The sequence below is a fragment of the Plutella xylostella genome, chromosome 22 (assembly GCF_932276165.1).
Source record: "Plutella xylostella chromosome 22, ilPluXylo3.1, whole genome shotgun sequence".
NCBI classification, from domain to species: domain Eukaryota; kingdom Metazoa; phylum Arthropoda; class Insecta; order Lepidoptera; family Plutellidae; genus Plutella; species Plutella xylostella.
In genome coordinates, this window is record NC_064002.1 from 5,524,129 (window position 1) to 5,539,429 (window position 15,301).

Sequence of the window (15,301 nt, forward strand, 5' to 3'; positions counted from 1 at the left end):
TGAGAGCCCTACTGGCCGCCGTCGCCGGCAAGACCTTCGACGGCAAGCAACACGTGCTGCACGCGCTGGCCGACCTGTGCGAGTGAGTTACTGACGTACAGGGTGTTGCAAAAAGGGTATACTAAGCCGAAACCTACATGAACTATGTACATTGTAAGTACAGTGCAATAAGGATAATTTGCCACATGAAATAGATAGATAGATAGATATTCTTTATTTGTACACAAAAACTTGGACAAAAATTACAAAAAAAACTTAATCTAACACATATGTACAAATGGCGGCCTTATCACTTAAAGCGATTTCTTCCAGGCAACCTTTGGGTGGAAGGATATTTTGATGAAAAGGGTTAAGTGTACTAAGAATAAAGAATATAAGTACCATAAATAATTTAATATAGCAATACAGACTTTATATATGCTGGCGAACTCACTGATAATAGACGACTAGCTCGGTCCAAGTTCAAAGAGGCGCTCAAGAAATGTCAACAAAATGAAGAGCAAAATAAAATGAATAGCATAGCAAAAAATTTCTACAACAAAAACTTCACTAACTTCTGGCAAAAAACAAATAAAATATGCAAGTCTCGAAGTTCAATTCCCTCCAATATCGATGGTGAAACTGACAAAAAAAGAATAGCGGACTTGTTTATCAATAAGTTCACACACCCGCCACCGGCTACGCAAACCTATGCCCAGTCACTGCAGACTGCCTCTGCTGGAAGTGATATTACGTGTGAAAAGGATCTGCCCGGTGGTGATACAGCCAACAGTATTACGCCCAAGTTGCTTCAGAAAATTATGAGTAAAACTGCGAACGGAAAATCCCCGGGGCATGACGGGTTATCAATTGAACATCTGAAAACTCTTGGGCGCCCCTTGTGTGTCATCCTGTGTAACCTGTTTAGAGCGATAATAAAACTGGAACACCTACCAATTTCACTTACTCGGACAGTCGTAGTGCCCATATGCAAAGACAAACAGAAGGATATATCCAACTCCAACAACTACCGTCCGATTGCCCTCGCACCTATTATAGCACGACTGCTAGAAAAAGTGATTCACTCTCTATCTGAGAAATACCTCTATAGCAGTGATCATCAGATGGGGTTCAAGAGTAACTCGTCGACAACAACAGCTATATACGTAGTCAAGCAAATAGCTCATTACTACAAGCACAGAAACACATCTGTTATAGCCTGCTACCTGGACCTTAGCAAGGCTTTCGACCGTGTCTCTCACACTCTGCTCTGGGATAAACTTCGTGAAAGAGGAATGCCGGAGATCCTTGTGAGAGTTCTAGTGAAATGGCACCAACAGCAGACGAACTCCGTGAGATGGAACGGCGAGTACTCCAAACCTGAAAAGCTGTACTGTGGGGTGAGACAGGGAGGATCCAGCTCTCCAGTAATGTTCAACGTGTACATGGATGAGCTGAGCAGCAGGCTGGCGGAGTCCGGTGTTGGCTGCTACATGGATGGACTATGTGTGAACCATGCAAGCTACGCAGACGACATGGTGCTCTTGGCGCCCTCGGTATCCGCCATGAGGCTTATGCTAAAAATCTGCGAAGACTATGCAGAATCACATAACATGCTGTACAACGCAAGCAAATCTGTGTACATGGTGTTCGAGTCCTCTAACACTCCTGCCGAAAATCCCCCCCTACATCTCAATGGGGCAGCTCTGGCAAAGGTCAGCCAAGTTAAATATCTCGGACACCTAATTGACGACAAGCTTCGCGACGAAGCCGACATCGAGAGACAGCGCAGGGCTATCAGCGTCAAAGCCAACATGCTGGCGCGCCGCTTCCAGCGCTGCAGCGTGGAGGTGAAGCGCCTGCTATTCACCACGTTCTGCTACAACCTGTACACGGCTGAGCTCTGGTGCCACTATACGAAGGCAGCATACAACCGAATCCGCGTGCAGTACAACAATGCATGGCGGATACTGCACCGCCTGCCCCCCTGGTGCAGCGCGTCGGAGATGTTCGCGGCCGGGCGCGTGCACGGCTGGGCGGCGCTGATGCGCCACACCACGGCGGGCGCGGCGGAGCGCCTGCGCCGGTCCTGCAACACCGTGGTGCGCGCGGCCGGCAGCTGGCAGGCGAGCCCCGTCCATGAAGTCTGGAGGCGACTACAAACACACTCACCATGACTGACAACTGGCTCAAACTGACTTTTCAATTATTGTGTGATAAATGCATGTAAAATAATGTTTAATATGAAATGAATTATGACTGTATTTAAAGGTAAAATGTAAATTAATTTTATATAATTTATTAGTAATCTTGCTTTATAAATAATTATTAATGTTAATGTTATTTAATCAAAAATATGGGTTATGACCTGGAATAAATAAATTTATTATTATTATTATATACCTAGCATCATATATACAAATGAGTGAGTGAGTGAGAGAGTGAGTGAGTATATGAGTGCTGACGCCGACGTAATCTTGTAGAACACATAGCGCGCTATGTATATTATATTTCTCTTTTCTCTTAATCTCTTGAGAGTCTGTCGTTTATATGACTGTATAAAACGAATCACAACTATATTATAAACATCCATTACCCATACCTATAACACCTATTCTTTCCTTACCCAGAGTGAAGGAGGGCGAAGAACCTTTATCCCCGAGCTTATCCGAAGACTGTCTGACCGCGCTACTCCAGGAGTCCCGCAAACAAGAGGTGGTGTACAAGCGACACGCGATCACGGCGCTCGGGAACGCTCTAGCGGCGACTAAGGGCGACAAGTTCCATCAGTTGTACGATATTGTGAAGGTTATATTGTCTAAGGTGAGATTTGATGCTTATGTGATCCATCCAGTATATGTGATATATCAAATTAAAAATCAACAGGGAATATGCTTACAGATTAGAAAGTACGTACAGTCGCTTATACAGTATGATAAAATTATTGATTGAAAATTACTCTTAGTTTTTTTTACTCTAGAAATTTATTTTATCGTTGATTTTCCAGAACGAGCTCTTAACGGACAAAGACTCGGACTCGGACGAGGACAGCGCGGGCGCGCGGCGGCGACGCGAGCAGCTCACGCAGCTCAAGGAGGCCGCCTACGAGCTGCTGGGCAAGGCGTGGCCCGCCAATCCGGACACGCAGGGTCTGTACTACTATAGTATGGCCGTTGAGAATGCGTTATTGACAATGCGTTTTGCAAAGAAAAGGCTAGCTTAGGCCCGGGTCTCCTATTTACGCCGTAGGTCGCGTCCAGCGTCACGCCGTAGGCCGCGTCACGATGCTTACTATAGAAATGTACTGATGCGGTCTCCCTCACACGCCGACGTTGGCGCGTAGACGTAGTGAGCATCGTGACGCGGCCTACGGCGTGACGCTGGACGCGACCTACGGCGTAAATAGGACACCCGGGCCTTAATGAAGCCTTCTGCAACATTGAAGTACATTTAACAGAGCATCAGGATATTACCAGCAAAAAATGGTACCTCATATTTTGTTGAAATTTTAATAGGGAATATGCAGGTATTTTTTTATATTCTTTTTCGATAGATTTACATTGCTTTATTATAGTAAAAACAAATTCAACGCCAAAAAAAGTATAACCGACACGACCACATAAAACACACAAAACTATGTGTACGTCACACATACTCTCATTATTCAGCTCAGAGTAATGAGGCCGACGCTCAATTCTATGGGCATAGATTATTCTGAGATTGACATATCAACATAGTTTACGTCACATTCGCTCTATGAAAATGCGTCATGTTTCAAAGATTTGAATTTACGAAAGTTTTTTTGTACTTTTCAACAATTATTTACTCGGTCAAAAATAAAATCAAAAATATTGATGGAGGCATAATTTTGAAATAACCAAGTTTATTAAAAATAACATTTGACCTTTATTTGAATGGCATGCATATTCCCTATTAAATGTTTGCGGGTTGTTTGGTGCCGGCATTTTGCAAGTGGAACTGTTTCTTTGCCCGTGAGTGTATTATATATATAAATAAAGATGTTTGATATTGAGCGCCAGGCCATGTAGCCGGCGGGACGGGACAGCGACGTGACGCCAGCGTGCTCGATCGAATACATCGAGTTCCATATGAGAGTTAACACAGACTGTTGATGGCGACGTCACACAGCAAGGGGCGACGCTGTGTGACGTTGGAATTTTATATGTATAAGTACTACAATTTGAGGCATGTTGTCGTCATATCTCACCGTCATCCGTCACACCACGCCCGCACTGTGATATGATTGTATTCTTTCAGTCTTATTATGTACTTTTTCCTACGCTCTGTAACTTACCCACACTGTCACACATCATAGAATAGACTGACGTAATTTTTCTCATCTTACAGAAAAATACCAAGAGAAGTTCTTCGAGCACTGCTCCTCTTCATACCCGGGCAGTTCCCGCTCGACCCAGCTCTCCATCCTCACGGCCATGACGCGCGTGTTGGAGAGGCTGGCGGTGCTGAGTAGTGACCAGATGGAGGTGGATAGTAGCGGACGGGAGCAGGCCGTGGCCAGCGTCACTGCGCACGTCGCGGCTGTGGTGGACTTTACACTTAGTAAGTTTTGAACTTTCTGGTTCCGCGGCACGGGTCTGTTATCGACGTCGATAAACTAGCTTAATTCGCGTTCTACTAAAAACAGCGCCGTATTCATCGCAAATCGCGGCGTTTATCTACGTCGATAACGGAGCCATGCAGCGTGCACTGGTCCTTAGTTCAAGTAGCAAAACATCAGTTCCTTACCGCCATGACGCGCGTGTTGGAGAGGCTGGCGGTGCTGAGTAGTGAGCAGATGGAGGTGGACAGTGCGGGCGGGCGGGAGCAGGCCGTGGCCAGCGTCACTGCGCACGTCGCCGCGGTCGTGGACTTTACACTCAGTGAGTTTCAGTACCGGGTCTGTTATCAACGTCGATAAACTTGTATAATGCGCTTTCTACTAATCACAGCGCCGTATTTAACGCAAATCGCCAAATACTGACGTTTATCTACGGCGATAACAGACCCGTGCTGCGGGAACTGGTCCTCCATTCAAGTAGCAAACATCAGATCCTCACGGCTATCGCTAGTGTCACAGGCCGTCGACTTTATACTCAGTGAGTTTTTAACTTTCTGGTCCCGCGGCACGAGTGTGCTATCGACATCGATAAACTTGTTTAAGGCGCGTTCTAATCACAGTTTGCCGTATTTATCGCGATAAAGTAACGTTTATCTACGGCGATAATGGACTGTGCAGTGCGAACTAGTCCTTAATTCAACTAGCTGCTAGTTGAATTAGTTAGTTACTAGCAAAACATCAGATCCACACGGCGATGACGCGCGTTGAGTAGTGACCAGATGGAGGTGGACAGTGCGGGCGGGCGGGAGCAGGCCGTGGCCAGCGTCACTGCGCACGTCGCCGCAGTGGTCGACTTGACACTCAGTAAGTAGGACATTTCCTGGCCTCGTGGCACGGGTCCGTTATCGACGTCGATAAACTCGTTAAATGCGCGATCTACCAATCACAGCGTATTTATCCCAAATCGCGAAATAGTGACTTTTGTCTACGTCGATAAATTTGTTTAATGCGCGTTCTACTAATCACAGCGCCGTATTTATCGCAAATCGCGAAATAGAGACGACATAGATAATATGTCGATAAAGGACCCCTGCATTGCGAATTAGTTACTAGCAAAACATCAGTTCCTCACCACCATGACGCGGGTGTTAGGGCTATATTTCACCGGGACACCATGGCGGCGCAACCAGTCGCCGCTACCAACAAAATGTATAGAGCTCTACGGAGAGTTACTCACCTGGTGTGCGTTTAGTTGCCCTTAGAGAGACTGGCCGTGCTGATTAGTGACCAGATAGAGGTGGATAGTAGCGGACGGGAGCAGGCCGTGGCCAGCGTCACTGTGGCTGCGGTCGTCGACGTATTCCACTCACTGCGGTCTATCTCGGCTCTGACCTACTGCTGCATTTAATTTTATACCAAAGACAGCTCCCATAATATATCCATAAAAAACTATCATATACCTACCGTCTAGTTTTATTCATAACCTATCAAAATGAACAGAGGATTTCAGCAGTGGATGCATGCAGTGTTTTCAGCCAGTTAACAGACGATTGTTTCTTTACAGAAAACAGTAATCAAGTGAGGCACAGGCGAGACGCACTGAATATAATGGACATCCTGATCAAAAAACTGAAAGGTATGCATAAAAATGTATAGGTATTTTTCAAAGCTGATAATTATTAATTTAATTTGCGTTAATTGATGTAAGTAGTACATAATTGTCCCGCAAGCTTGTGGTCATATTTCGTGAACCGTAGTATACCTATTAGCATTAATTGATGTTCACTCGCTATTATTTTTACCCTTTTCAGAACTGAAATATGAAGATGAAGTCAACAAATTGAAGGCAATTTATCAAACATACGCGGCAGATTTATCAAAGGATTCTTCACACGAAATTAGGGCCAAGTTGGACGACATAAAAGTACAGCTCAAATGAATTTACTTACATAAATGTATACCTCATAAGTATTTCTTATTTATTACATTGAATATAAAATGTATAATTCAATAAAATGAGAATTAAAATATCCGTTTTAATTTTTAAACAAGGGTAGTAAGTTTAGGAGTATTTGATATAAAATAAAAACCCAAATTCAGTTGTATCACATAAACATTTCTTTAATAAAATCTATGGAATGAAACAAAAAATAATACATAACTTATTAGATTACAATCTTTTCAAAATAGAAAACAGGCATATTAATATTTAGTCACAAATTATTAAAACTAATATTTCTACAATAATAAAATACACAGAACATTGACTACACACAATGAATAGAAATAGCTGTAATTTATCAGAGATCTTCAAGTATGGATCTTGAGTTGAAAGCTTGCTAGGTCCTTGTTATGACTCCAGTATTGTGACAACGGTTATTTCCCCGAAGCTTTGCTCTAAATAATAAGGATTGATACTCGACATACATTTAAAGGGACATCTCTTAAAAAACAGAAGGGTTTCGTGCCTTTGTATGAATATATATTTTACTATGAAACAACTGAAACGGTGGTTGTTATAAGTTGGACATGTAGTGTGTATATGTCTGTGCGGCACTTCGTAGCTTCGGGCAGGGTTTCATGACATGTTTCATCCGTATCGATTAAACTGTCAAGTTATGAGATGATTTTTGTAGTGGTTTTGTATGATAATTACATGCCTACTTAATTATTTCAATGGCATTGTATATCTTAAAACGTTATACCCTTTACCAGTCGGCGCATATTTACAATTTACTATTATACCTAGCTATACAATACGCTATTATGTAACAGTAAATTAAACAAGAAAAACTAGCCCTTCCATTATTTTGCTCGGAGGGAAAAGACATTTTAGATGGAATACAGCCACCATCAATCAAGCTTGTAAACAACTAGACATAAATATATTGTTTGTGATTATTCGTAACGCCATATTGGCATAATATAATTTCCGCTGGTTGACTGAAGGCGAAAGCTGCCTACGTTTCATTAGATTGTTTAACTCTAATCCTAAGGTCTTTATGGCTCGGAAAGATAAAATATGTACGAAATAAATAATTTGAATGAAATTACGCATAAGTTTTGATAATGTGATAATGTCAGGTATGTATTTATACATGTTCCTATACTTACATTAATATTAAACTATTACAACTCAAATAATACATATTACGAGATGTTCAAACTTAAAAGTTTTGTACAAAAATAACTCTGAAATACACTAATGCGACATCATTTACATTTCCTAACGCTGTGTGTACATTTAATTGCGACGTTTATGAAAGCATCCGTTTAAAATATAAAACAAACCGAAAGTGAATGTCACATAAATGCACTGTTGAAATTTACTAAGTATGTGTCACGTAAAACTATAAACCTACACAATAAATAACTTCATCTAAGCATTGTACTATGTCGCTTTCATAAATCTCTTACTGGATACATCTAGTAATTGCACTCCGTCCCTTATACGTCGTCGAAGAGTCCTCGCGGTGGCACACTCATCGTGTCTCCACGCCTTCGGTCGTCGAATTCAGACCTTCGGGAATAAATAATAATACATTAGCCCACTTGCAGTTTAGGCCGCCGATTACTATATAAAAAGCAAAAAATGTTTCAGGTTTAAATTAGATATTAAAGTTTAGATTTCAGCGTCATCAATCAAATTCAATACAAAACACAAATGTTTTATTTTCTTTGTGGTTTAATTTAGGTGCCCCCACGTTGCGGAAATTTTACAGGTCAAAAACCAAGTATTTGCATTTTGTAATGCAATGATACTGGGGACCAGCATTTAAAATCAAACACCAAACATGAAACTCACCTAATAGAAGGCAAAGCGCTCTCCCCGAACCGACTGTCCAGCTCATCCTCCAACGTCACATTAGGCCTGTTGTACGGAACCTCAGCCCTCTGGTACCCCGTGGCGGCTCTCTCGGGACTCGGCGCCACGTAGTAGTCTGTGTCCACGTCGTGAAGGAGCCCGGTGTGGGCTGCAAAGTGACGCACATGCACAATAACCGGGGTTAACTGGTGTGTGGTTAGGTGTTAGTGTGAGCGTGATGGGGTTGAGAAAAAAATAACTTCGTTGGCAGCTTATGAACTGCTAAGATAGCTGATTGATAATGTACGTGAACAGTTTATAGGCTTCACGTGTTTGCTGTTATTTCTTTCCTCATGTCTTCATTTGGGTTATTTACGGAAGAGAGTGAAACACATAGAAAAGTCGCAGGCTTCCGGTTATTTCACAATTAGGCAAAGATATGAAAAAAACATTGAAGTACTTAACAGAGGGCGGTCAAAAAATATACTGAAAACCGATCACTAAAGTTTGTCAGTAATATTGTCAGAGCAAGACAGTGACAGATTTAAATACGTTTAAATGTTTCGTGCAAGTCAGCCTTAAACACCGTGTATGGTATGTCTGATGCAAGGATCAGCCAGTCATGTAAAGCGGTGCCGTAATTTTAAAATTTGTAAAATGAAAGTGATTGTGCAGTACAACAATGCTGGCGGATCATGTCGCGTGTATTACCTCCATCCTGCTGCGGCTCCCTGTTGGAGCGGTACGTGGAGAACCGCTCGCTGTAGTCGCGCCGCCGGCTCAGCGACTCCTCCGCTCGCTGCCGTTTCCGCTTCTCTGTTGCGTGGAAATAAGGGTTCTTGTAGATTAAGTCAAACATATTTACATTATGGATGAGCGAAGAAAAAAGTAGTGTCATTTGAATTTTAAAGGATTAATACCAAATAAAAAGCCCGTGTTACAAAAATGTATGAAGTTGTGTTCATAATAAGGTGATAATGATAGAAAGAAAGAAAAAAACGCATGATCACAAAAGCACACAAATATATCCACGTCGCTCGCTCCGTACGGCTGTGTTTTTTTGGATATGGTAAGGATATATTTAGGTTTGTTAGCCTCGCTTCGCTCGGCTCTTTTATTTATGGTATGGTTACATTTAGGTTTGATAGCCTCGCTGCGCTCGGCTCTTAAGTTAAATATACAGTTGGTGGTCAAGATAGGGTTCTCTACAGGTTTTTGCTGGCTTCGCTCGGCTCTTCTATTTATGGTAAGGTTACATTTAGGTTTTATATTGCCTCGCTGCGATCGGCTCTAAAGTTAAATATGCATTTGGTGGTTAAAGGTAGTTTAGCCTCGCTTCGCTCGGCTCTACGGGTTTCGGCTGGCTCTTCTATTTATGGTAATGTTACATTTAGGTTTTATTACCTCGCTGCGCTCGGCTAAAGCGGAAGCTAAACCCTCTCACTCCACTACCAACCTCGTTTCACAATCTCGCGTCCCTCATCGACCAGGTCGGTGGTGAGCTCGTCGCCGGCGAACTGCTGGAACCCGCAGGCTGACAGCAGGCGAGCGCCCACGGACAGGTACGTGCCGCCGCACAGCAGCACCACCAGCATGGGGAAGTAGATGTTGAACCCTTCCGCCACGATGCCGAGCACGTCCATGTGGCCCATTATCTGGTGATGGGATTTGGTAGTTAAAGCGCGGGTTACATTGGCGAGCCGGCGAGCTAATGGTATAAGCTAGCTAACGGGTTGGTTTTTAAGATGGCAGACAGACTTTAAAGTACTTTCTTAGTGTTAGTAGTGGTATTATAACCTTATTACTGTACGTAGGTATGAAACCCGAAACATTTATAAAAAACTTGGCCTAACCGAAAAATATTATATTTCACTAAAACAATGTTATGCCATAGGCTATGCTTTTTATTACATTACATGATAATTTTTGTCCATGATAGGTTTTCCCGTGTTCATAATAAAACGCATATCCTATGGCATAACATGGACGCTTTCGGCGGGGAAGGTTAAATTACATACCTGAGTATAATACGTCTCCATGATCCGTTCCTTAATAACATGCGAGTCCATGTGCACCAAACTCAGGAAGTTGAGGCACATGGCCGGCGTCAGACGACACACCATCATGCCGCTGAAGATGAGACTGTACTCGTTGGTCTGGTGGTGAGGAGCCAGGTAGTACAGATTGAGGACGCGGATCTTGAGTACGGTTGAGTAGGCGCAGTAGAACATGTACGCGATTATTAGGGTTGATATTGTCTGTGGAACAAAGATTTCAATGTATTAATACATAGATTAATAATATAATAGATGCATAAGCAAGCATCTTTGTTTATTTCTTTGTAATGCAGTACGAATTCAGTAAAGTTTTGTAGTCAATGTCAATGTTGATGATGCGGGAATTTCATCTGCATTTATTTTCTGTCATTTGATTATAATTTTCCGCTAGAGGCGCCACTTTATATGTAACTAAAACTATCACGGCGTAGTTGCAGCTATACCCACCTCAGTCTTATTTTCCTTCACTGTTACTAGTTTCCTTTATTGTAATGTTTATAAATAATTTAAAACTCACCACAATAGCGGCATAATTATAGTTGAATTTCGCCGCGATGACGATGTTAGCGAAGATAGACAGCACCGGCTTCTTGCTGAAGAACGTCACCTCCGACCAGACGACCATGAACGACATGACGCAGGTGATCAGAGCCATCGTCTTCAGGAAGTACTGCTTCAGGAAACACTCCCAGTACCATTCTGAAACGGGAAGAAATTGTTACTTCATTGGCAGCAGTGGCTGGAGACACAGGTCTCCTATGAGTATTGCTACAACATTCTTTACTCATCCAACCTTAAGGATATCTATTAAGGTCGTTGTCGATCCAGTAAACTGTCCAATATTAAGGGTTGTCCCACATCTCCACTGGATAACAATGGTTCTTCGTCAGTTATACAAATTAGAGTTAAGTGCCATTCATCTACAGTAGCCCGTATAACAAGAAGATGACACAATTTCATTGATTGAGTAAAAGATTGAATTATTTATACTTATCTTGTTTGTAACTACCTTTACTTATTGATACAGTTACCGTTACCATGAGTGATACACATCATACACACTTTTTTCATCCCTTTCTTGGTCCTTCGGTCCCATTTACTACTCCTCGATACTAACCGACAGTGGGTGGATACACCAGGCGGTGTATCTTGGAGCGCGGCTGGTAGAACGTGTGCTGGAAGCGCCGCTCCGGCGAGCGCGCGTTGCAGTTCACGTCTTCGAGGTGGAAAATCCTCTCCAGCATCAGCCCCCACTGGGTTTCTGTGCGTTGGAGCACGTGGAGGGCTTTTATTGTCTGGAAGGTTAGGGTTGTTTTTAGAATGAGGTTTATATTACTCGTTATGAAATATTTACAGCCTCACTAAAAACTAGCTAGATGTTAATAAATGTTAGTGTGGTGAAATCTGAATCTATCAAACATCGTGTTATTCGCATACAAGTTATATCCACTATGTAGAGCCATACTCGTATCAGTGGTGCAATTATCCAACTTCGGATCGAAATGTAGCATTTTCATTATGATATTGCCATTTAACACCTGCCGCGTTTGTAAAGTCGGTGTATCAGAATAAATTCAGCATGGCTTCGACGATAAGCTTCATAATGAGTCAACAATAACTTTTTTAGTTTGTCAGTTATAGAGAAAGTAAGAAACCATCATTGGTAGGTAGAAGAAAACGTCATCGTAACACCTTGCAGTAGCCACAAACAAGCCTACCTTCTTATGCAAGTTAACAAGCGACTTCAACGCGGGTGGCTGCGGGCGGTCGGGTGCGAGGCGCGAGGCGAGCCGGTCGCGCAGCTGCACCGGCAGTTTCTGCACGATGGTCTCCACGTGCGGGTGTAGTGGGTGAGTGGGGGTCACCGCTGCCGTGATCGCGCACAGACTCTGGTGGGGGAAAGTGGTGTTAGTTTGTGGCGGTGGTAAAGTTTTATTGGAGGTTCTCATAGATTTTTTAAAGGGCTTGTAACAGATGTAAATCTGCTATCATCATCATCATTATCAGCCCGTGTCTGCCCACTGCTGGGTATAAGCCTCATCTTATACTTGACTTAATGAAGGGTTTGTAAGAGATTAAAATCTAGAAGAAACACTCCGACTGACGCCATTTAATTAATAATTCTTAGGCAATATTATGTAGGTAGTACATTATTACACCTTGTATAAACAGTGGTGTATGTTAATCAGCCAGTGAATTTATTACATTATGTGAACTAAATACTTACATCCAATATGTCATCAACAGTTTCCTCTGCCTCACACTTGTCTGTACTTATTTTAGCTATTTTGAAGTAGCAATATGTCAATGTGTAGTTCTTTTTGGAGTTGTTCCACAAATTTCTAGGGACTTCCACTAGGGCATATCCGAGTAATAAAATAAGCAGGAACAATCCCCATGTATTACTGGCCGATGAGGCTATAGCCTTAATTTTAGGTCCATCAAGGTACACTCCTGGCTTCAGAGCTATGTAAATGAGTAGGATCCCACATATGAACAAGTATGAGCCATAGTAGATAGCATTGTCAACTAAGGCTGATTTTAGCTTTCCTTTTACAGTGAAATCTCCTGCCTTGCTGTATGATTGCATCATTGGCATGATCAACCTGAAAAAGAAGGAATACAAAATGATTTTTATTGCATAATATCAATTGGTAAATTGAATGAAGGAGCTCTATAGGATGGAATTTTATTAGTTACATTTCTCAAGGCTGGTCATGCTGGGAATATTTTGTATGTCAGTATATCATTGATTATTTTATGTTGTAAATGTAAGTAATTTCCATTTGTGATAAATGACGACCTTGTTTTCATACATATTTTTTTTCCACCTTTAAAGGAAGTAAATTTTATAGGTAGCGAATTTTATTAGTTACAAGTTTCAACTCAACTGAACTGGTGACCTACATTTTACATAGTAATTTGTTGAAACAGGTTTAAATGTAATTTGCATATTTGGAGTGGAGATTGCATAACATCAGGTTAGGTTCAAGAAACTGGAAATACAGCAGACATATATTATACTTTACACTTTTTTTTTTTAATCTTTATTAATTTTAGGGATTTTGGTACACAGCACAAACACACTTACTTTTTACACTTATAAACAGTATAGACATAAGTAAGTTGGATCTGTATAACAACTTTTGTAGTTGACTGTAATAGAAAAGCACTATCACTTTAGAAAAGCTGAGTTACCGAAAAAGCTGAATAGGATACTAAGCTACTACTGTTTTAGCATAATAACTTATTTACCAAGTCAAGCATTGTGAAGTCCAATACACAACTCTCCACAAATTAGGGAACACGGAGTCTGGGACGTAGCTCCACGGCTTCTGGCACTCATTGCGAGGTGGCGGCGTCACTGTGCTTGACGTATTGGACAGCAGAGTCTGTGCGGACACTGTTTCCGTAACATTCAGCTCTTGAAGACATTGCCTGTACACAGTCTAGAAAGAAATTAAGGATTTTTGAGATAAAGAGTAACATAAATGAGCAGAAATAAGGAAAATAGCATACATATAAGCTGTGAATGACTGAATCTAATATGAGATAAATCAATATACAAAGATATATTGTATAGTGGGAGTTAAAGAGTTGATGATGAGCCCATAGGATTCTTATAACAATTTATGTATGACACATTTGAACTTTTAAACCAATATACTCACAGATGATACATCCAGTGGCAGGATGAACATGATAACAAATGAAAAGTACCATGCTGTTAGCACAGACACCGTCACTAATATGTGGTTCCGATAGCAGTCTCCATATCTGTACAGCAGAGTTGCTGCTAGTATGAAGGCAGAGATCAGCTCTACCACAAATAATGTGTATACCATCTTGATAGGTTAATTATGACAGGGTTTGTCTAATTAAATCAGTTTGATTTCTTCTGTTCTTTTTGTTTGTCTGCCCAAATCTTGGCAGCTTCGTACTGCAGCTGTTCAAAGCGCAATTGTGTGGTTGATTTCAACGGCAACAATTTAGGACGATCGATTTCAAATTCCAATGGACATTCCTCATAAAATAGAAGCCCTGCTTCAGGTAATATTGGATCAAAATCAACACATTTGTTTTGTTTCGACCCTGATGCTGCGTCAGACATTTTAGGTACTAGATGCGCAGATTAACATGGCTAGGCTAGCAGTGCATAGATAAGTACCGCAAAATGTATTAAACACACTTTTTCACTAATTCTTTTCAAATTGAGATGATAAATCACAAAAATTGTGATATCACCACAAAAAAATCCACACAGAAATGTGACAGAAATGAAATAAGGCAAAATGTCAACAATTTTTTTAAAGTGTCAGTGTCAAAAAATATCGTTGCTACTCTGTGTTACTGTCGTGTTGTGCGAAGTCGTTGTGTTGCGCTAAATCGATTGCTGATGCCTTTTCGTCATTCTTCTGAGAGTTCACTCCAACCAAGAACGAACCGGAACATTACAGCGTTCGTAGAGTCGCATAGAAAAGCACTGTCTGTGATTAGTACCTGCTAAGTTCCGTTAGTGCGAAGTCAGGTGGAGTAGAGCTCTGACTGAATGATGGCCAAAAGAGGGCAAGCGAGGAGTATGGAGACCGGCGGCCATATTCTGAGATCGGGCATCTGGGTCGAGTGGGAAGAACCTGGATGAGATCAACCCAGGACAAAGTGTGGTGGCGCACAAAGGAGGAGGCCTACGATTAGCAGTGGGTGGACACAGGCTGCAAATGTTTTTACTACATTCAGGTCTTCTCCCGGATCAGCCACGCGATTTTTGTTAAATTGTTAGAATGCAGTTTGATATCATGTGTAAAGCCAAACCAGGAATATAAAAACCCTGTATTAAGAGCGCCACATTCGCGTTGAGGACTGCAACACTAAGTATAGTCA

General features: G+C 41.8%; 2 protein-coding genes across 5 annotated transcripts in view; one reads left to right on the forward strand and one right to left on the reverse strand.

Annotated features, from left to right (window-relative positions):
• The window catches only part of LOC105383030 (proteasome-associated protein ECM29 homolog), a 41,930-nt gene extending 35,344 nt beyond the window's left edge, over positions 1-6,586 (forward strand). For 2 of the 3 annotated variants that reach the window (XM_048628861.1, XM_038122430.2), the window contains 6 exons: positions 2,610-2,802; positions 2,987-3,128; positions 4,348-4,508; positions 4,829-4,880; positions 6,123-6,194; positions 6,370-6,586. In XM_048628861.1, coding sequence (XP_048484818.1) covers positions 2,610-2,802; positions 2,987-3,128; positions 4,348-4,508; positions 4,829-4,880; positions 6,123-6,194; positions 6,370-6,497 — 748 coding nt within the window. In that variant the 3' untranslated portion in view covers positions 6,498-6,586. Of the gene's footprint in view, positions 1-2,609; positions 2,803-2,986; positions 3,129-4,347; positions 4,561-4,828; positions 4,881-6,122; positions 6,195-6,369 lie in introns of all 3 variants that reach the window. The other variant, XM_048628859.1, reaches the window with a different exon arrangement.
• A 67-nt stretch (positions 6,587-6,653) lies between these two features.
• Positions 6,654-14,704, reverse strand: LOC105383048 (LMBR1 domain-containing protein 2 homolog). Of its 2 annotated transcripts, none has more exons than XM_038122435.2 (11): positions 14,092-14,704; positions 13,676-13,869; positions 12,648-13,026; positions 12,139-12,309; positions 11,538-11,715; positions 10,938-11,119; positions 10,382-10,621; positions 9,820-10,018; positions 9,075-9,179; positions 8,364-8,499; positions 6,654-8,078 (listed from the first exon to the last, which is right to left on the reverse strand). In XM_038122435.2, exons 1-11 carry the CDS (start codon positions 14,263-14,265, stop codon positions 8,006-8,008), a joined length of 2,031 nt encoding a protein of 676 aa, XP_037978363.1. In that variant the 5' UTR covers positions 14,266-14,704; the 3' UTR covers positions 6,654-8,005. The 2 variants fall into 2 exon arrangements, with proteins under 2 accessions (XP_037978363.1, XP_037978362.1); XM_038122434.2 differs by having other exon boundaries at positions 8,364-8,532.
• Positions 14,705-15,301: the final 597 nt, after the last annotated feature.